Source organism: Notechis scutatus, chromosome 3 (genome assembly GCF_049901735.1).
Source record: "Notechis scutatus isolate UNSWTSFEM ecotype Mainland chromosome 3, rNotScu1.2, whole genome shotgun sequence".
Taxonomy (NCBI): domain Eukaryota; kingdom Metazoa; phylum Chordata; class Lepidosauria; order Squamata; family Elapidae; genus Notechis; species Notechis scutatus.
The window spans coordinates 52,998,862-53,015,111 of NC_142011.1; the positions used below are offsets into that span (position 1 = coordinate 52,998,862).

General features: G+C 39.5%; 1 protein-coding gene across 8 annotated transcripts in view; it reads right to left on the minus strand.

Annotated features, from left to right (window-relative positions):
* Positions 1–16,250, minus strand: part of LOC113418785 (uncharacterized) — a 68,297-nt gene that overhangs the window by 6,980 nt on the left and 45,067 nt on the right. For 4 of the 8 annotated variants that reach the window (XM_087959914.1, XM_087959913.1, XM_087959912.1 and 1 more), the window contains 2 exons: positions 4,838–4,995; positions 3,301–3,435 (listed from right to left, as the gene is read on the minus strand). In XM_087959914.1, the coding sequence (XP_087816040.1) occupies positions 3,301–3,435; positions 4,838–4,924 (222 nt within the window). In that variant the 5' untranslated portion in view covers positions 4,925–4,995. The other 4 variants (XM_087959918.1, XM_087959911.1, XM_087959915.1 and 1 more) reach the window with 3 other exon arrangements.

A 16,250-nucleotide genomic window follows, 5' to 3' on the forward strand; every position in this document is an offset into this window, starting at 1 on the left:
GACTTTGGACTTTTTAAGGATACATCTCTAAAGTTAACTGCAGTGCTTCTCAACTTGAGCAACTTTAAGATGTCTGGACTTTCACTTCCAAAATTCCCTGCCAGCACAATGGCTTTTATTTAAAATATGTGAATGTAAAACAAACAAACAAACACACACACACACACACACACACACACACACACACACACACATATATCCCTTGATCATAGTGCCTTCTACTGGCAGCTGGAAGAATGTCTTTTCACTGAAAATTTAACTGTAAATTCAGTGGAAGGAGATTTTGGTTTAGCTTTTAAAAATTTGTGTCAGCCTGCCCAAAATAATTGGTTTCATCTTTATTTTACTTTTTGGAAATGTTAGTGAACATGTGCGCATATATTTATTTTTTTCTTTCCCTTTTTAGTTTCAGCCTAATATGGCTTCTCTATTAGTTATGTGAAAGCCAAATATCTTAAATATACCACTAAGAGTAGACAGATACTTACTAAATTGAGTAGCTCATTCTTAGAGACAGAAAAGCATAGAAAACTAGTGGCAGAAAAAGTCCTAGTGGTCCTTCAAGTCTGCCCCTTGAATTTTTTATTTTTTAAATTTTTTGTCAGGTGATGAACCTGTGTTTATCCCAAGCATGCTTAAACTTAGTTACAAATGATTGACCCATTACCTCAGCTGGAAGTTGGTTCCAAGCTTCCACTACTCTGTGAGGTAACACTTTGAAACATTACTTTTGAACTTCCCTTGTTATACATGAAAAGCATGTCCTTCCTCAAAAGAACAGTATTTTATCCATCAAATGGGTTGATTTAGTCTACATAAGTGGAAATTTAAAGTTGAATAATTACCGGTATATAGTAGTTCTGATTCACAATTGCTCTATATTTGTAGGAGAACAAGAAATAAGCAATCCAGAAGGTTTTTTTTAATTGATTGTTTATTGCATTTCCTTGCGGATCTCTTTTTTTTTTCCAGATTATATTTAAATACTTATAACTTTATTAAAGTATTCACAAGTTTTTAAGTTTTTTTTATTATAAATGGGCTGTAAATTTTTTGGCTGTTTGGAATTCCTTTAAGGTGTGTGTGAGAGTGTATGTGTGGTCATGTTTATTTATAATGCTCTATAAAAATATAATTTGGCATGTTGAAACAGGAAAATATATTTTTGAGCATATATGCAGATAATTCAAAATCCCAATTACACATAGCATTTATTTTTGCTACATAGGAACACAATTCGCTCTGTTTTGAAACAAAATCACTGAATAATATAAAGTAAAAGTATTGTGAACAAACGAAAAGTAAAGGTAATGACTAACCTTTCATCTGAAATAGTTGTAACTATGTAATCTTTATTATATAAACTACTGAGAATGCCCAGGAAATAGAGAGATGGAGTTTATGAGTCAATAAATCAACTTTTAAAAAATGTTACTCTTGATTACATAAAACTGAATTAAAAACAACCAAGGAACAAAGTAATCTATTTTTATATAACATAACACTTCCTAAGATTATGTAAGACCAATCAGGTTATTATTGGGCTGCACTTCCATCTTGCCAAAGAATAATAGATTTTGCTTTGAAAACAGGAAAAACTCCTGGTTATCTTCTTACACCTATTTTGATGTTTCTGCTCCAGTACATTTCAAAATCCAAAATTATGGTTTTAAAAGGTGCTTTTCCAAGTTTCTTTAGTGAGGTTTATAAAACTGGGACTTTGAAGATGGGTAAAGACCATGCTCACTGTGCACAATATTTTAATGATGATTCCCAGTCATCCAGGCAGAGATGTCTGGAAGTTGACTCATGGAAACTGGTTGTCTTTTCTTTTTGATTTGAGACCCAACAGAATAACAGACTAACAGCCTTCATTCTGAAGAAGATACTTGGATAAGCAGCAAAATGTTTCAAGCCAAAAAGAAAAGAAGTCCAGTTGCCATGAACAATAAACTTCCAGACTGTGCACATTATTCTGCGATTTGCCTGCTAAATGTGGATGCAAAATTATTGACTCCAACCCCATTATATACTTTGTCAGCAATATTGGTTTACATCATCCATCCTGCACAGTCTCGTTTTATTTAAAAAAAACGTCAAGCATCTGATAATTGAGAAAAAATGTAATTAATGGTGGAGGTTTTACTGAATGAAAGAAAAAGCCATTAGAAATGGTAGAATAGATTTTTTAAAAAAACATATATTCCCTGAATGCAAATTTTCTCCTTTTTATCAGTTGGATCAAATTGTGGTATTCAATTTCCTTTGCTGAGTTATTACAAATGAAATTACCTCTTTGACTGTTATGATATCATGTGGAACTAATCAAGGCCACCTTTTATCTCCTCTAATTTTTAAGTTGGTTAGTTTCATCAGTTTGCTTGAAGTAACTTTAAGGTATAAACCTAGGGATATCACTACTGTATGTCACTATATCAGTCTTGAAGTAATATTCATTTATACATTTAACTTTCATAAATTTGATGAGATTTTACAATCAATAATATATCACTAGCATATAATAACCCACATTTCCACTGCTACTATTATGTACAAAATGTTGTCTAATAGACCAACTGGGAAAATTGGGAAGATTCTGGCAAGGAACTATAACTCTAACCTCATTCACATATTTATATTTAGCTAGGTAATCCTATTTTAAAAGGGCTCTTTTGGTAATCAAAAGCAAGCAATTACCTATGGACTCAGTAGATTGTTAGAAAATGGTACATCCCCCCCCCCCCGTATCACTTTCTATATTGAATTAGTTTATAGACCATATTTCACCACAAGGGAAAATATATAAAGTAGAGCATTAAATAGCTGTGTTCATTTTATTCATTAAAATTATTTTTATCCCATTCTTTCTATTAATGTCCTAGTAAAAGGTAAAGGTTCCCCGCGCACATATGTGCTAGTCGTTTCTCTAGGAGGCAGTACTCATCTCCATTACAAAGCCAAAGAACCAGCTCTGTCCAAAGACAAAAACCCTAAAAACATCCCAAAAGGAAGCAAAGCATAAGTCAATAGCAAATACAGGATTAAAAAAACCACATCTGCAGAAAGTGTGCTGAAGTCAGAATCCTTATGAATGGTTACGCAGCTGCTAACATCCTTAATGTCAGTTACATATAAGAGTTACATATGTATATGATTTATATGCTGCCCAGAGTCACCTTTATCAATGAGACAGATAATATATAAATTTAATAAATAAGTTGAATCTATAAGATCATTACTACAAGAAATGAGTCCTAGAGTTACATTTGGGATCCATACACCATTTCCAAAAATGTTTACCTGGATTTTGATTTTAAACTTCCAGATGGCAGTGAAGGCTTTGAGGGCATTCAGAGTCTCAGTTTTAGTCTCTTTATCCCTATCATCCAGGAAAGAGGCCACTAATTTTATGTCATCATTGGTGCAACCACTTGCCTAGGAAGTAAGAAAGAAGCAATCATGTGGCTAGGCACATCAGCCTTATCAATCACCATACTTGAAATGTGGCAAATATGTCATATCCACCATAACACCATCTGACCTGCATGATGTGAGATTTGATGGTTAAGCTACCAAATCATGGACCAAAATAAAGACAGTAAAGTAGTAACTGTCGAGAGGGATCCAATACATTTCTATTGACATTGACCTTGAAGAGCAATTCAGTTTCAAGACGGGATTGTAGATTCCGGGAGCAGTTGCCACCTTGACTTTTTTTTATATCCCCTATGGGTACACCTGTATAGGACAGCCGGTCTCCTCCCACTCGCTAAAGGTGTTTAATTACAAGCCCCATCAACTCTGTACTGCATTGAGGGGAATTGTAGTAAAACATAGAGCATAGAGAGCTTTAGTTTTGGCAAGACTCATATAGGATCAAGGATCACTGGGCAAGGCAACTGGAAGGAGGGTAAAAAAAAAAAATCTTACCATGAGAGTCACTGGGATTTGGGATTTGATCTCTAAACCAAGGGGACAAGTGCTTAATTTACATTTAATGTCCCAAAGTTCAAAAAAGAACTGAGGAAATCAGTTGATCTCCAAAAGACCTCTGTATTGTATTCTGAGTACAAACAGATCCCAGGCTTATCCTTGGATGAAATATATCCTCATTACCTGCATTTAAGTGTACATTAGGACAAAGGTAGTCTCCCCGTCACATTCAAGGACTTCATGAATGATGCACAATGCAGTAACAGAACAGTAATTCCAATATGTGTTCCAGGTCCAGCCAGAGTCTGATTTTCCCAGAAGGCTGACGTACAGATAGGAATTGCTGATTTTATCAGATGTAATCTATTACCTTTCAGGTTCTGCTGAAAATCTAGCTTTCATTTTTCCCAATGAAAGCACTTTAAATATCTCGCAGTAGAACATTAGGCTGATCTCTGCAGAATCCCTCATCTCATTTTCCAGAAAAAGTACACAATCTTGGAAACTGGTCTCTCATGGAATGAAGGATGATAACAATGGAACTTTAAGGCGGAAGATATTGGATTATAGACCTGTGCAACTGCATAAGGTTCAACTTTTCTCATCACATTCTACAATACGTCCTGTAATAGCAATAGCAATAGCACTTAGACTTATATACCGCTTTATAGTGCTTTACAGCCCTCTCTAAGCGGTTTACAGAGTCAGCATATTGCCCCCAACAACTTGGGTTCTCATTTTACCCACCTCGGAAGAATGGAAGGCTGAGTCAACCTTGAGCCTGGTGGGATTTGAACTGCCAAACTCTAGGCAACTGGCTGCAGAAGTAGCTTGCAGTATTGCAGTACTGCACTCTAACCACTGCGCCACAGAGGGTCCTATATATGTAATGTAGGACTTTCACCTCAGATTCCGTCAAGTAGACAATTTGAGCGATATTACGAAGTGTCATCCTCTTGGTGTCATCATCTAGGTTGGGACTGAGGGACATCAGAAGCCGTTTGAGCTCTCCTGGAACACTTGCTTTTACAGATACAGTATAGAAAGAATCTGTAGATAGCCCTGGAAGCAATAATTCAAAAATGAAATTCCAATTCCATGGAAATCGAAGGTGGTTTAAAATTTCTGTGAAAACATTTTGCGCTGGAACATCCTACATATATAGGCAGTCCTCAACTTACAACACTTCATTTAGTGACCATTTGAAGTTATAACAGCACTGAAAAAGTGACTTTTGACCGTTTTTCACACTTACAACCATTGCAGTATCCCCATGGTCACATGATCAAAATTCAAACACTTGGCAACTATTTCATATTTATGACTATTGCTGTGTCCCAGGAGCTTATGATTGTCTTTTGTGAACTTCGGACAAGCAAAGTCAAGCCAGATTCAGTAGAGTAGAGTAGAGTAGAGTAGAGTAGAGTAGAGTAGAGTAGAGTAGAGTAGAGTAGAGTAGAATAGAATAAGAATTCTTTATTGGCTAAGTGTGATTAGACATATAAGAAATTCGTCTCCAGAGCATAGGCTCTCAGTGTACCTACAAGCAACAAGTGATAAATCATGATCATAATCATAATACAATCATCACAAATCATAACAAACAACACTCAGTGATAGTCATAAGATGTTAAATAAAAACAATCAACATCAATCATTAGACAAATAACAAAGTGACATCATAAGATGTTAAAAAAATAGGTAATAGGAAAGATGAGAATGATTAAAAACTCTGCCAACGTAATTATTAATATATGCCAATCTACAGTGCTAATACACTGGTATATTACCAATCTTTGCATTTCAAAAGGAATATTATAGGGACAAAAATGGTTTAAAAGGGCATTTCAAATAATCAAACTCTGTAAGAACATGTTGCAAATTTTTGGAGCTTTTTACTTATATAATAAGCAAATAAATGCATTGGTTCATAGGAGAAGACTATACAATTAAAGAAAAGAGAAAAAAAGAATAATAACATTTTATAGTATTAGAACCTGAGATCATAGTGTTAGAAGTATCATATTACAGCTGCATATTACAGCTAAATTTCTCTTTAGCTCCAGATTGGATCTCTCTGTAATTAGCTTCCCCACATTGCTTGTTGTCCTGCTCTCAGGTGCTTTGGAAATGAGCGGACCCCCTCCTCCCTATGACTGCCCCCAAGTACCAGAAGACAACTATCATATCACCCCTAATCCTTCTTTGTTAGACTAGACATACCTCATTCTCTTAACTGTTCGTCATACAGTTTTAGTGCAGGGGTCTCCAACCTTGGCAACTTTAAGCCTGGAGGACTTTAACTCCCAGAATCCCCCAGCCACCTGGCTGGGGGATTCTGGGAGTTGAAGTCCACCAGGCTTAAAGTTGCCAAAGTTAGAGACCCCTGGTTTAGTCTCTAGTCCCCTTATCATTTCTATGTTCTTTGCATTCTTTCCAGGTTCTCCGCATCATTTGTGTCATTGATGTCAAATCTCCCTTCCGCCCCACCCCCAATACCCCCACTTGCAATTGTGCCTCTTTCTAATACAGTGTCCTTGTATGGTTCATACTGGGTTGTTCTTGGGACAAAATGTTTGACTAGACAGGTCATTATTTATACACCTCAGTAGGTGATACCTTCTAGCCAATCTTGGCTGACCTTGAAAATCAAGCAAAGTCGGTCTTGGTTAGTACTTGGATCCAGAACAATTGGTTAAAGTGAGAAGTCGAAAAAACATTATGGAAGAAGGAAATGTTTGGATGGATGTCATAATCAGCAGCCCAGCTGGACTCAATGGTTCTTTACAAAGCAGATACTGATAAATTAATGTAGTGTTTGTTTGAAAATGTGGCTACAATAAAATGACAATGATTCTTTGATAGCAAACAATTGCTTTAAACTTTTTGATATTCCTGCTGTGGTCAGCATGTCCTGTACCCCCATTTCCCTGCCTTACGTGGCCCTACAGCTGCCACATGCTTCTTTTCCTCAGTGACCCTTGGCCAAATAAAATACAGTTAGCAAGTGCTTTGTGTGCATTTCCCAGTTCTCTTTTTCTTTCCCCTTATTTTATTTTAGTTCAACAATCAAGATGACTCATCAGTGGTAAAGTAAACTTAACAGCCACAGTGTTCCAGGAAGAATCAGAAGAGGTAAGTGGGAAGGGGAAGGTTGTCAATTCAGAAGCACAGAGCCTAAAAGCAGGATGGCAAATGATAGCCAACACTGGAAAGGTGACCCAGAAACAGCGAAAACATGAGAAGTGGTTGAGAACATCCACAGCAGATGGGAATATCAACTTTCGCATTTCCACTACCTGCATAAGCCCAAACTGCTAGACTGGCCTTATAATTTGGCACCGGTACCTAATAATTCTTCATACCCAGATGATGATAACTGGCTGGAGATTGAGGGAGGTGGTTGGACTGCTACTGAGAGACTGAGAAACGGAGACTCCATCCCATCCTACCTGAAACTAGAGGGAAACTTCCAGACTGAGAGATGAGAAAGATACATCAGAGACAGAAGTTCTCCTCTACCTATTTCCTATTGTCACAATGAGATTGACATTCCTATTCTCAAATCTCCGGTGGCTGAAGTTGAGTAGAAGACTTTTGGACTGGAGGAAACCCTACCCATTTCCTGCTGTTAGGAAGACAAACGTTCCCCTTCTTCTCCAGGAAATCAGGAAGGAAAGAGACTTTGTCAGTCCCAGGCAAAATACAGATGAAGGATGGAAAGAGACATTGGCCCTATCAGTTCCTCGTGCCTAGACCAAAGAGGGGATACACCTTAGGGTTCAAGGGAGTTGGAGAATTCAAGGGAAGGAGAACCCAGAGAGCTGATGTGAAGGTAAGAACTGGCAAGATTAAAATCAACGAGCTGAGATGAGTTGGTCCACCTAAATGGCAATATCCAGGGGTCAAGCATTTGTCACTACGAGAAAAGATTGGCTGTCAGTCCATTACAGGAATAAAGGTAGGAAAATGAGACATTGGATGTAAATATACAGGACTTCAATCCTAGGGTTTCCACCAGGGCTTCTCTAGTATCTGTAATGGAGGTATCTTATGAGAGCTGTGTCCACCAATCTCTGATTGTCAGACTTCTCATCTGGATATCAGTCTCCGTGAAGCCTGGCAAGAAGGAAGAGAAGAAAAGGAGAGCAACAGCAAGAACATACACCGTGAGCAGGTTCAGCCCTTATTTCATTTAACTCACTGGCTAAGTTCATTGAATCAGGGCTGAAGGGGGGGCTTCTCAGAATCGCTAGGAGAGCCTTCGACACCAAATAGATGGCTGTAGCTCCGGTAGCTGCAGATACCATGTTGTTAGTAGTTATCAGCTCATTGTACTTCATATTGCTTTAAATTTCCAGGAAATCTGATGGAACCCTGCCCTGACTTCAGGCCAACCCATCCTTCACCTGTGACAATGCTACACCTCACATGGTTTGTGATGTCACTTGTGCCCTTCATGACAACTCCGGCACATCATCATCATCTTCAGAAGGATTAGGCCTCTGAATCTTCTCCTCTCCTTCACCTGATATCATGAAAATACTGTGAGATCTGGGCCCCCCCAAATTCTTGACATCATTATTTGGAATAAAAAGACGTTAAGGAGAATAATTAATCAGTAGAAGAAGGCTTTGCACATGGCAAGTTCGCTAGCTCCATCTGTAGCATTTTTCTACCTATAGAGGGAGTGGGGAGCAAGCAAGATTAAAAAAGGGCCCTCTCTGCATGTTACTTTGGAAAACCACTGTCAACCAGAGAAAATCAGCTCTCTCAAATTGATGTGCTGCAACTACCTGAAAATCCAGCTAGAAACCACTCTTTCTCCTCCATACATACCTCATTTTCTTTGGGGATATGAAATAAGTACTTCGCTGAGGAAGAATTTTAATGTTCAAAGTGTAGATATTTTGAAGTCATACTTTAGCTTTTGGCTTTGTTTTCTTCTCCCTGCTGCTCAAGTGTTTGTCTTATAAATGTTTAGCTAAAGCGTTATTATTTTGGAGGAGATTATTTTTCCTTTATTTGTTGTACTATTTGTAAGCCTGATGAAGTTGTTTTTGTAGAAGTATAACTGCCACCAGTAAATAAGTAATAAATTTCCCATTCTCATGGATTTTGTATATGAGATGTAGCTCAAGGGTAAAGGGATGAAATATTCTTTATTGTCTCAGGCAGCAAAATATTTTGACTACCCTTAAAACTTATGTGTTTCAATAACAAAAAATAAAATATAGCTACTGGATATAATCACATTTACTTTTTCAGAAATGAATTTAATGTGGCATTTAAACACATGCACACACAAATCTCTTTACTCAGAAGTAAGTCCCACTATGACACATTGCCTATCAGACGAGGGTATGATGGCACTCCCCATATAATTATGCTTCATTTTTCAGGTTGGGATAGATTTACTGTGGTTTGAGGTCTTCGAAGAACATTTGGGAGACTCCAGAAGAGGGCAGCAAAACTCTTGAGTTGAATGGTAGACCCTCTACTCCCAGGAAGCAGTGTTTCTTTAGGCTGCATCCCAATGAATCAGAAAGAAAAAGCTGCAGATGAAGGAAGCCAATTCTTTGGAACTTGGCTTTTGTCTCTTTTGAAGGTTGTTTTTCCCCCAGCTTCATATCCAGCTTTCGTGATCTCAGATGGAAATCGTGACACAAGGTGACAACTCTATCTCTCTAGCCTGAGAACTCTAATAAGAAAAATATAAGACCACTCACAGAACTCAAAAGATTGCAAGTTACTGACACCAGTTGACTGGGATTGCAACCCAGCTCCTTAAGGTACCAAAAAGCACTTCCAGATGATCAGGTTTTCCCTGTCTCCGAATTCTTCTGGATGCAGTTCAAAATACACCTGAGAATGATCCAGACCATCTTGACAATTTCCAGAATCATTTGGACAAGAGGATGCTATAACCACAGGATTGTTTTTATGTCTGAAAGTCTGCAGAGATCTTTCAACCCATCAGCTAATCAGAGCTTGTTATTTCTTGCCAGTACTTGAGAACAGGCCATTGTCAGGTAGTTGTTACTGCTGGCCAGCTATTTAGTGCCTTATCCTCTCCCTTCAGGTCTCTATTAAACACCCATCTTTCCTTCATCCACAAAAATAAAGGATTTGTTTTTATTGTATATTTCCCACTCAGCAAGATTTACCTAATCATGCAATGGTAAAATCATGCAAGGGAATAAAATATAGTTTGTTAACTTTCAAGAATCCTTTGAATAAGAGTACAGACTGTTCCTGTAAGTACAAGGCAGTGGCATTTGCGGTTTCTGAAGCCTTTTCACACCCTTAGCTATGCCACTGACCAAGACTATAACGAAACTGTTTGTGATTGTATGTCCCAATGACAGCATCATGTGATCAGCAGGGTTCTTATCTTGCATGTGTTCTAGTGGGGTGCTTCAGTCTGGCAGACCTCTTAGAGATGCGGATCAATACAGAATGCAAAAATTTGGCATATAGAAGAATCAGCTCTGATGTAAGGTCCTATTCCTGAAATGAACCCCTTGTTCATATGCCTATTGCGCGCTGAAGTAGATTGAAGCGAAGATATGAACTAATTAACTTATGAGAGGGAGGTGAACAGCAATTCTGGTAGAGCTCCAGCTTTTACAAAAAGTGACAACGGTTTGGGAAGAGTGTCCTAAGGCAAGAATCCAAAGCAATTTCTACTAAGGATGTGTTTGTTTCCAGGAAATATGGTGAAAGACAAGGAGAAAATTAGGGGACAGGATAAGATCAGCATCAATGTTGTGATGTAGCACTTAAGGTGTTGGCTTAAAACAAGGGGGGGTGGAAATACAGGTTCGGGTTCACTTTCAGCTGTGGAAGCTCCCTAAGGCAGGGGTCTCCAACCTTGGCAACTTTAAGACTTGTGGACCTCAACTCCCAGAGTTCCTTAGCCAGCAAAGCTACAAGTCCACAAGTCTTAAAGTTGCCAAGGTTGGAGACTCCTGCCTTAGGTGAGGTTGGAGCAGTCATTCTCACTTAGCCTATCTTATTACAAGGTTGCTGGGTGGAGAAAAAGTGGAGAAGGGAGTACATTGTATAATTAGCAAGCTAGAGCCCCTGGAAACAGGGAGGGATATAAATCTAACAAATAATACATACGATAATACAATTCTCCTGCAATTTGTCACTTGTGAGACAGTGATTTCATTAGCAGACACACACATGTAGTTTGTCAATAGCTAATGATTTACAAATGGTATTTGCTGACAAGACTCTATTTTAGCAGTCCCTAGGATCTCACCAGCAACTTAAGAAAAACAAGTCGAGCCTTTTACAAGACAAGTTGTAAATGTTTTCAGAGACGCCCATTTGTATATGTGTCACTGCCATCACATACAAAAACCAGCACATGGGCACACATGTATGTATCAGGGAAAAAGATTGTAGGAATGTTACAATCGACACATTGGTCTTTCACTTTCTCCATAACTTAAAAGAAAAACAAATTTGCCTGTGGGAACAACTGCATCTATGTACTAGCTGTGAGTGTGGATGCAAATAGCTTTATGCTAGATCGAAGAACTGTTGTGATTCAGGCCATGCAAAACAACTCTATAACCCATGCAAACAATTCTGTGACTTACTGTATGCAATTTGACCCTTCCTAACCCAGAACATCTTATTCACGATAAAAATAACTCCTGCCATCAAAATTATGCTTGCACATACTTTTAGCTCCCCAAATCACACATCAGCTCCAATTCGTTGTCCATTGTCCACTGTCACATTATCACTGCAATCTCCTTATTAAACAATCTTCTGCTTGGTAACACCTCGGTATAATTTTTCTTCATGTTCTCAGAGACACTTTTTTTTGACAAGGGTTGTTTATTTCGTGGTATTATTGGAGTTACTCTTTAATCACTATCATTTCTTAATGACGCTGTTGCTAAGGCTCTTGTTGCCCCGTGTTGTGTTTATTCTAGACTTAATGAGCACATTTGGCAGAATGCACCCTCCCACCCTCTGATTGTGTTGTGAAAAATCCCCACTGGATTTCACAGGCCTCGCACAACTGGCTCTTTAACTGATAACAGCCTGAACCAGCATCCCTATGACTTTGTGGTAATGGCTGTAGAGAGATAGATGATAAGCCTAGGTTTAATAATTGAAACCTCTAGATATTGAGGAAGGGAAGAGGCACTTCAATGGGCAACATAGATGCTTTCCCTAGGAAGCCATGTTAGTGACACTTACAGCCCACTGCTCACTGGCTTGACTGGGGGCCCAGGACTTCTCTCTGAAGCCCGATCCAGATGCAAACATTTAAGGGTGACTTTACTATTTTTTGCTATATGATCATGCCAAATAAAAGGGCTTTGTTCAACCTTTAACACCTGACCAAAGGAAGCTTCTCAATAATCTCTCATTTGAAGTTCTCCATTTTTACTTTCAGGACCACTCAAACCTGCCACTGGTGAGCACCATCTTAGAGGAGCCACCCTGCTTTCTCCTCAGCTGAGGCAGGAGCCTTCTTGAAAAGCAGTCTTCACAACAATACCTATGGGCAGCCTCTGCAAACGAAGGGAGTCTGCCTTTCTGTGCCCCTTTCAAGAAATTCCTCTTCCAGCCACAGGTCAATTCTGCCGATTTCATTGATGCAGAATTATTTGATTAACCGATTAAGGGTCTTTTTAAATGTAACACAGGAGCTCGTCTTCTGACAAAGTTATTATTTTCCCCCTCCCAGTCTCCATATTCGCTGTCTATGCACATGTACTCAACCTTCTCAAGCCCACACAAATATACTCACACACCTCTTACACGCCTTCAGTACAGCTGCTCTCCCCACAGCAGCGCCTGCCTGCCTGCCTGCCTCCATTCCCCCACCCCCACTCTGCCCTTACAGGGCTTTTTTTTTTTTTTTCATACTCAAGGGTACAGGATGTTCTGTTCTTTCTCTCTCACTCGCACGCATACACGCACACCCTCCCCCCTTGTTTCTGTTCCTCAATATCAAGCTTGGGGCCTTCACCTTTTAACCCCTTCCGCGCCAGTTTGCACTAGGCGAGGCACCGATGATAACACAAACCCTGCTGCACCACCACCCCTCCCTCTGACAGGCGAGGCATTGCTCATTGCAGAGTCTGACAGGCGAATGCCTTGGCTTCTCAATTAGCAACTCAGCCTGTGTTTACCAAGGGGGTTCCTAAAGGGTTAGGGGCCAGCTGGCAAGGGAGGCCTTGGGCAGGAAGAAACATTTTTCAGTGCTGGTGGTGGTGGGGCCAGAGAAAGGCGAGCCTCCCTGTTTCTTGACCGGAACCAGGAGATCGAATTATCTCTTCTCCTTGGGCCCCTCCTTCTGACCTTGTTTCTTCCTCATAGGTTAGCTGTCCCTGACTAACACGGTTAGGAAGAGGATGACATAGATTCAACCGATAACACCAGGAGATGATCAGAGACATCTGGCAATTGCTGGCTGGCTTTGTGTTGGGGACATCGGCATTTTTGCTGAAGAAGCATCTGGCTAGTCATTGCCTCAGTTTCTCTACAGCAAATGGCCCTCCTCTGGGAAATGATGAGAAGTTCTAAATAAATTTGGGCATCCAAACCCAGAATGCTCCCCCTCTCCAAAAAACTTTGGTTTTAGGCGGCTTTCAATGAAACAAATAAAAATGCAAAATATTCATAATGTAAAACCAAAAATAGAAATACATAGCGGCTGGGTATGATCTGACCTATATTGTTCATACAACCAGGAGATAGGCTCTAACCCATGCTAGGGCCTCAAGCTTGATCACAAGCCACAGGCCAACAGGGATGGGGCCAATCTAATTGTGGGGAGGGGGACTGGAGGAATGATGTTCCAAAGGGTGGATGCCACAGAAGAAAAATCTCTGCTTCTGTGTCTCATCAGATTTCTCTTCCTAGCTGACGTAGAGCATGCTCTTTTTGTCAGATTGGATAGGAGAGGTACTAACAATGGGAGGGGGGGACAGATTTATATGTTTGACATATTCATCATGTGCACACTTTTTGTGACATAGCCCCTGGGTTTTGTTGGTATTCTTCACACAACAGCAGGAATGGGACTGGTAGCAGGAAAGCTGCCTATAAAGGAAGTACAGTTCAAAATGCAATCAGTGTGTACCATAGAACAATCACAATCCCTTCTTCTGGATGAGCCTATTCTGGATGAGCCTATTATTTCCATTTGCTAGGTCTAGCTCTTTTTCCCCCCTCAAGGATGTTACTCGTTGGGATACAAAACAGAGCTCAAGTAGAGTAACCAGGGAATCAGTCCCACTGGATTTTCAACTCAAGTGGGAAAACAACAGATTCAGTACCCAACTCTCTTTCTTTCAAGGGCACTCCTGTTTCTGCACAGAGCCCAGACAGAAGGATCATCTACCAGAACCTGCCCATACTTAACTATCAGGATTGGAGATATTGTTTTATGTGCCATCATTTGAAAGATACACCTTTAGTGATAATTGAGACAAGGCCTTTTGACAAATTCACCCTTTCAGAGGATGGTGATAAGATTGGCTTCTTTATTGTTCTGCCTTATATTGGCAGCCTAGCCAGTTTTGTTGAGTGTTTTATGTCACCCTTTTGTTTTAATATTGATATTATTTTCATAGTTAAAGGTTTTTAATACTTTATAAAATTGCACACTATGCTGCGAAACTGATGTAGAGCACAATTTATCAACAGTGTTGTTGTCTCCCACAATAGCCTTTTTCAATCTCATAAAGAAGAGGAAAAGACTAGATTATGTACACCTGACATGCTTCTGCAGTTCTTAAAGTAGAAATATTTTAGAAGGGTATAAATGGGTACTTAGTGTTAAGTATAGCGTCCACTAAATAGACATGGGGATTCCTCATATCCTTATTTACACCATCTGTACATGTTTCTCAACTTTCACTGCAATCCGGAAACTGTTAGAAGAACTAGACCATGATATTAAAAGTAATTAGAGGGTTTGTTAAAAAAAAAAAAAAAAAGGAAACCAATGTGACCTGGAATAAACTATAAACAAACAAAGCACAAGAATTCCTTTCAGGTGCATGATTCAGCTTGCCAAAGTCAATTAAATTCTTACCATTGATATAAACAGGATCAAACTTCCTATATATCCCAGATGACTCCATGGCCAAGCTTTGTAAGGAATTCACATCTTTGCAAAAAGCATCTTACTAAGATTAAATCTTCAACCAACAGCTCTCCTGTACCTTGAACTGTGGAAGTTCCTCCAGAAATGAAACTGCCAGCCATTCTCATAACTCTGCAGAGAATGATCCTTTCTCATCCATTCTTGTGGATGGAAATGGCTAGCAAAAGTCAGGATGCACTGATGCATCTTGATATATGTCTGAAAGGAGCTTTTCTGTTAAATGGAATGCCACAGCCTTCAAATAATACATTTTGGCAACAATCCTCAGGGAATATATCTGGTCCCATCCTACATGGTAATGAAACTCAGCTTCAGAACCAGGGATACTTATTTCGACACTCATAGAAGCATCATGTCCATATAGCAAATATTATTGGCTAGTGGACTGTGATACAATCAGATTTACATTCAAAGTTCAAGGTGTGGTTCATTAGCAGGTTTTTACTCTCTAAGGATAACATGATGGTGGTTTCTCTTCTTTCCCCCAGAGTTTTGGACTATATGCATATTTTTCATCATGACAGCATGGCTAGATTTCAGCGGTAACAGGAAATGTACTTGAAAACTGCTGGAAGGCACCAACTTGTCTCATCTCACTAAGACAAGCCTTCTTAAGTGTGCTGGCACAGGAGTCCTGCTGCATATCCCATAGGTCAAGAAACTCTGGCTGGCAAGAGTTTCCAGGAGAAGAGCTCTCTCTGCTGCAGCCTCAGCATTCTGGAACACCCTCCCCTACCCCTACCCCGGGGTGAGGTCTGGCCCCACTGTTCTATCCTATTCTTCAGGGCCCAAAGACCTATCTCTGCCAGTTGGCTTGGGACCCAATAGTACCACACTAATGGTGGCTACTAGACAACTGAGCTGACCCCACCGTCTCTCTGCGCTTCCTGCTGCTTCTCAGCTTTCCTTGTTTATCTTTATTGTTTCATTGATTTTCTATTATGTTTACACTTTTCCCCATTTTACTGTTATCAGCCACTCAGAGTAGCCCCACAGTTAGAAGGGTGGCAAATAAAATTTATAAATACACACACACACACACACACATACACACTTGGGGAAAGTTGTACATCCTCCTGGGCAAAATTTCCAATTAGTATAAGGCTTCAACAAATTTTCAATTTAAGTTTCAACAAACCTTCCCTCCCCCATTTCTATAACTATATAA